Genomic DNA, 6,876 nt, shown 5'->3' with positions numbered 1-6,876 from the left:
GCGCCGCAGCAGCCCGGCACCAGCCTCCAGCGTGAGCAGCCGCTCGGTCGGCAGCGCTCGGCGCCACCACCACCAGCAGCAGCAGCAGCCCTCGGTGCACGGCGACAACAGCGGCAGCAGGCCCCTCGGCGTGGACAGCAGCAGCGGCAGCAGCAGCGGCAGCAGCGGCAGTGCGCCGCCCGCTGGGCGCGCAGGCGCGGCCCCGGGCGCGCACAGCCCCTGCCGGCTACAGCCTTCTTCCTCGCCCGACCCACACAGCAGCAGCTCGCCTCGCCTCGCCTCGCCTGCAGCGCACGTCCAGGACCGAGAGCAGCAGCGGCCGCGCGGCGCCTGCCTGGGCGCGCTGCGCACGGCGTGCTTGCACCCGCGCGCGCTGCCCAACGGCGCCCGCAGCCCCTCGTGCCCGGTCCCGTGCGTCTCCTCCTTACTCCGTTCATCGTTGTTGATTCGTCGTCGTCCTCGTCTCGTTCTCAATTTTACAGATTTACAACGGAAAAACAAATACAATTTGAAAACCTAATCTAACCACGGATTTTCTCGTGGTGAAAAACGATTACAACGTCAAACGACGTATCCCACGAATCAACGAACCACGAAGAACAACAACAGTAAAAACAACGCACATTATTAATCGTACATAAATTAATAATAGAGCCAAGAAATTAATCCTGGGCTCTGATACCAATTGAAGGAATATTAAATTGAATTAACGTTCCGCTTTGCCCGATGATCGTTTCTTGGAATATTATTAATTTATCATACAACGATTAATCCTAACATGCTCCTATGAATTTAACAACTGCACGTTGGAGTTCCGAAATACCTGAAGAATTCCTAAGAATTCGTCAATCCGTCGCTGAACAGGTCAGCCAATTTCAACGCCCCGTTTGACCCCTCAAACGACCTCCAATCGTATTTTATGAAGAAATACGACTTCTTCGTCTTCGAAAGAGCTTTCCGTGGCCGCCTGATTCGTCTGAATCGGAGTTCTGGGAAGGAAGTTATGGCCGTTTTACGGAGACTGCCAGAACTTGGTTTCCTGCGAAAATCTGACTCCAGCTCAGATCTTCTGAACTGTATCCCGCTCAGCTTTCACCGTTGGATGGACAACGATCTATGAAAGTCCCAAGAGAGAATGCTCCACACGTTTTCCTGCGCCTCCCACAGTTCTCAAAACCCTAATTTTATCAGTCTGTTTTCCTGAGAGCTGACAGCTGTATTTAATAGAATTAAATACGTGTGGGACCCTTGGAATCTGTAATAGGCGTTCCTTCTGTCCTTCTAGGGCTAGGAGACTTTGGGCCAGTCCAGGGACCAGATACAAGGAATAAAGATGGGCCTCAAATAAATTAATTTATCTATGGTCAGCCCAGACCATAATTAATTTATAAATATCAGTTCATTCCACTAGAGAACCGATACTGACTTACCCCTTTATTGCCGGTGATGAGTCGGGGGCTTGTATTTAGACTTATTAAATCTCCGTATTTAAAATATCCAACATCCATTAATTAATTAGAGCTCTGACAGCTTAAATTAATTAATCTCTTTATAAATCCTTAAGCAGTACCACTCAAACTTTATTATTGCGCCTGAACTTAATCAACCTGCAGGGTTTAGCGCAATAAACCTTATTGAGCTCCTTAAGGGGATGTCATTATCCTATACCGGATACGGGTACTAATACAGATAATCAAATATCATATATTAACCGCTATCACCCAAGATACAGAGTACTCGAGTTAGTATATAACTTTCACCCATAGTAAGTCAAAGTGATATACGAATTAACATATATATCGGAATACTTATTAGTATTAAGATCTTATAAGTCACCGAGATCTTGATTCTTCACTTAAGTCAGATAGAAGAATACATCTCAACTGTGGTCCTATCAATACGTAATGACGTACCAGTATAGACAAGTAGCCAAGACAAACTACTTCCATCTATACTGCAGCCTAAACCAATAACTTGTCCTAGAGTTATTTCGGCTGTGATCATATTATATCTCTTAAGGTTATTCCAATTATATGGTCTTCTGTGATCTACAACACACCATATAATCTACTTATATAGAGATAAAGAACATACATATGCAATCATGAACACAATCAGATAGGAGATTAGATAGTAAACTTAGGAAACATTGTATACAAGCATAAAACGTTCTTGCTTTCAGTGTACAAATCCAACACCCCAATGCAGCACTACCTACTCAATAACACAATCACTATCAAGTAGGCTATCAAGTAAGCTCATTGTGGATGCTCTAACATCATTTTATCCATATGCAAGGCATCTCTCATTTTGTCAACCGAATATCTTAATGTCAGAAATCACTTCCGAGCTAATTAAATTAGCACAAAGTTAATTTACTAAATTGGAATAATATACTAATAATTTATTCACCTAAACTATCACAAAATTATATTATTAGATTAAACTATTTTTATAATAAAGTAATTATTATGGAATGTCGGCGAAAGAATAAAAAAATCATGTGTGTATATTAATTTAACGGTAACATAGTTAATATCTGAAGCAAAATATAAATTCTATGTATCTTTTTTTTTTAAGGATTATTGGCACATAAATATGGAGTATCATCTTTAAAACCACTTTTGATTTATAACATGAATTTTAAAAAATGTCAAAAAAATATATCAACTTATTGATTATAACAATTTTAATACGAATTTTATAAACTTTCATAGATATAATTCGAGACGAACCAAAATAAATGTCTACAATTTAATATAATCCGACAATTCGAATTCGTTTTAAAATTACTAAAATTCGATTTGTCCATATCAGTATTTCGACATGCCAATTAAATTTTAATTTAGTCAGATATAAAATTCGTGTTAAAATTACTATAATTAATAACTTAATACATATTTTGACACTTTTAAAATTTATATTAAAAATTAAAATTAGTCCATAATTAGTGTATTTATACGCTAACAATCCTTTCTAAAATGAACAAATCTAGATTTCCATACCAATCTTTTCAATTAGCCGGTTACAGCCGGTAGACAGTAATCTCAGTGGGTCCCTAAAGACTTTCCAGTCCTCCCTCTTCAAATCGTCATTTTCTTTTCGGCTTTCGCACTCACCACACTCATCATTTTTCTTTGTGATTTCTGAAAAAAAAAAAGAGCATAAAAAGCAAATGACAGAATCGAAAAAGTGTGATGGTGAAATGAGCGTAACGCTCGATCTTCTCAAGAAGAAAATGGATGATTTTGCAAAAGAAAGAGACTGGGAACAGTACCACAGCCCCAGAAATCTTCTTCTCGCTCTGGTAGTCCACTCTTTTTATTTCTTTCATGAATTTCATCTCTTTTTTTTTTTTTTTTTTTTTTTCTGTAAAGCAAGTTTTCGTCTCTTTTATGTATAATGGACTGATTCTGCGAAATCTTTTACCTCCTTTATTAGAACAAGTGTTATTTCTTCATTTTTTCGTGATTTATCTACTTTATTTCCCCAAAAATTGATGTTAAGTTTAATTGAAACTTGCTTGGGTATTTTTACTCATAACCCTTTGTTTCATAAATACCAGGAATTAGGTTTAGGTTGAAAGGGGTTTATTGAACTTTTTCCCCAAAATTTCATCAATCGAATCTTTTGAACACTGTTTATTTTAGCCAATGATTGTTGATTGTTGAAGAAATTTTGGCGCGCAGGTGGGGGAAGTGGGTGAGCTGTCGGAAATATTTCAATGGAAAGGGGAGGTTGAAAAAGGGCTTCCCGGTTGGAAAGAGGAAGAGAGAACTCATGTCGGAGAAGAATTATCCGACGTCTTGCTTTACCTCGTACGGCTGTCGGATATGTGCGGGATCGATCTCGGTAAAGCTGCGCTGCGCAAAATTGAGCTCAATGCGCTCAAATATCCGGCGCCTCTCCGCAAGGGCTCTTCAGACAAGAACAATGACGATGGCAATGCTACTTAACTCTCAATAATGGACTGGATTCTACGGGTTCTTCAACTCTTTTGGTTGCTAATTTTGAAAAAGATAAATGTGGTTTGAGATTTTTTTTTTTTTGTGTTTGTTTGGTGGATGAACTTATTTAACCATTAATGTTTATTTTGTTCTTCAATCTTTCTTGATTTTGCCTATGATTTTTGACGAGGGTGATTAATTCTTGTGTACTGATTCGTGGAGAAGTCTGATTGTCGCATTTTGTCAAACACATAAAGGGGCGCCGCAACAATATTTTGTTATACTTAGAAGGGGTATTTGGCATGTAAATATAAAACTTTTTTCATTTTTTAGTTTTGCACCCTAACTTAAAAAAAGAAAAATCTGATTTTGCACTTTGTGAATTTTTACCTAGAAATTGTTATTGACATGACATTCGAATTGAAAATGAAGTTTGAAGTATATAATGAAGCAGATAAATTTGTTGTCAATGTAAAATTTAGAACATATAATTATAGAATTTGAGATGTGAATTTAACTGTCATGTTAGCAACGATGTGGAGGTAAAAATTCGTTGAGTGTAAAATTAGAAAGAATATAAAATTTATGTATTTATATGTAGATTTTTAAAGTTGCGGTGCAAAATCAAAAAATAGAAAAAATTCGAATATTTACAGAATTACAGGCCAATATCCCTATTTAGAAACTTTAAATTATTAGGGTCTGTTTACTTTAATTGAAACGTTTACATATATCATTTCTAGGTGGTGGTTTGAAAATATTATTACTCTCTTCGTTTTATTTATCTTGGCACATACTAGATCGAAAGTAGCAGCAACCTTATATGCCTCACCAGTAACCACCTAGTTCGTTCAGGGCTAAAGCAATTCTTTTTGGGGTCCAAAGTTTAAGCCCAACTCCATTTGTAAATGCATTTTGATTTTTAATTCTATACTCCCGAAAACGAATATCTTGTTTATTGCAGAAATAAAACAAAAGAGAAGTATTGTATATTAACAGAAAATAAAATACTCTTTTCTTTGTCCCGATTATCTTGAGATCTTTTTTTTAACACGAAAATTAAGAAAATACTGTATTTGTTCATAAAAAATAGTCTATTTTTGCCATTTTGGGATGTTCACAAAAATTAGTCTCTTTTTATTTTTAGAAACTATTTATCACATGGTGGACCATATTCTCCACTCATAATATGATTAAGAGGTGGTCTTGGGTACACCCGGGTGTACAGTACACCCGGGTTGACCCGCATCCTGATCCAAACTCACATCATGTCTCAAATCGTATAAATGACACTATTCGGTTATATAAATGATATTGCCTTAATTGACACTATCCTGTTATACAAATGACACTGCTAAATGACACTGTAACATTGTAAATGATACTGTGTATAATTGACAATATTTAGAAATATAAATGACACTTCCTGTAATTAACACTATAAGATTATAAATGACACTATAATATTTTAAATAACACTATAACATTTTAAAATGTTATAGTGTCATTTATATAATTGAATAGTGTCAATTATAAGTAGTGTCATTTGTATAACTAAATAGTGTCATTTACATTATTTGGGTCAGGATGCGGATTTTAATTAGCATAAGGGTCAAGATATGGGTTCGGGTCAACCCGAGTGTACGGTACACCCGGGTTTACAGGAGATTTTGGATATAATTAATTATCAATATAAATATTACTTTTTAATTGGGTTCATTTCTCCATTCACAATGCAATAATCATTTTTATTAAAACTTGTGTCGTCCACCTTTAGGACTATTTTTTATGTACGGAGGAACTAGTATTTTTTTTTAGATAAAAAAGTGAATAAAGGGTAAAACTTTTGCCAAATAAGAAAATGTCTCAAGATAAGTGGAACGCTACAAAAAAGTGTCTCAAAATAGGTGGGACAGATGAAGTATAAAATGTGATACATAACACAAGAATCAAAAAATAATGTAAGATTATTCATGGGAGTCATTGGTTCAACCATTCAATTTTTTTAATATTTAATTAATTTCTCTTCTTTTTATATTACTAATATTTTATCGAATTCAATTATAATTATTTTTGATAATTTGTCATTGACCATTCAATCACAATATTTTATATATTTTTTTATTGTTACTTTTAATTATAATATTTTTAATTATGTTAAACATAATTAAAATAATGGAAAAATGTAGAAATTCCAAAAATGACAAAATAATACATATTCAAAATATTATAAATTAAAAATAAAAATTACAACAATCGGAATACGAAATACGAAATTAAAAATAACAACCTATACACCAAATAAATGAAAAACTATATATTTAATTGTCATTGCCGAATTTTGGCCAAATATGCTCGATCAGGTCATTTTTAAAAGCGGTGTGAGCTTCTCTATTGCGAAGTTGTACCCTATCTCTCATGTAGGTGGATACACTTGCAATATATTTCATAAAAAGTTCAAAATTTGAATCAATATTTCTTTATGGATTGATCTTTTGAGCCAAATTTAACTTTATTTTATTGCTGGAGTCTCGTACAATTCTATTTTGGAATAGACTAAGTAGTCGTTTGGTTCAAGTAAAATAATGGAAACAGAATGAAATCAAATAAAGTGAATGAATTGTAACAATAAGTGTTACTTTTATTGAGTATTTGGTTCAACAAAGGAAATGAATCACTAACAAGGGATTCTCTTTCTTCTTGTTTGGTACAAATTTGATAAACAAGGAATCAAACCTTTTAATTTAACTAATATGTATAATTAGAGAATCAAAGGAAAAAGCTACTGCTACAACTAATAGCAACGACCATGTCTTCAACCATATGCAAAACATAAATGCAAATTATGAGTTTTACTAAATGCTACAATTATACTAGCTCACAATTAAAGCAAAAACATAAATGTTTATACAGTTTCTAAGTAACGAGA

At 34.7% G+C, this 6,876-nt stretch overlaps 1 protein-coding gene across 1 annotated transcript; it reads left to right on the top strand.

Annotated features, from left to right (window-relative positions):
* The first annotated feature begins 3,037 nt into the window (after nt 1-3,037).
* LOC131022782 (uncharacterized) lies at nt 3,038-4,104 on the top strand. The gene is made up of 2 exons (XM_057952310.1): nt 3,038-3,307; nt 3,690-4,104. Exons 1-2 carry the CDS (start codon nt 3,176-3,178, stop codon nt 3,954-3,956), a joined length of 399 nt encoding a protein of 132 aa, XP_057808293.1. The 5' UTR covers nt 3,038-3,175; the 3' UTR covers nt 3,957-4,104.
* The last annotated feature ends 2,772 nt before the right edge of the window (nt 4,105-6,876 follow it).

Source organism: Salvia miltiorrhiza, chromosome 1, assembly GCF_028751815.1.
Source record: "Salvia miltiorrhiza cultivar Shanhuang (shh) chromosome 1, IMPLAD_Smil_shh, whole genome shotgun sequence".
In the NCBI taxonomy this organism is placed as follows: domain Eukaryota; kingdom Viridiplantae; phylum Streptophyta; class Magnoliopsida; order Lamiales; family Lamiaceae; genus Salvia; species Salvia miltiorrhiza.
This window is presented reverse-complemented; position numbering and strand designations above follow the sequence as displayed.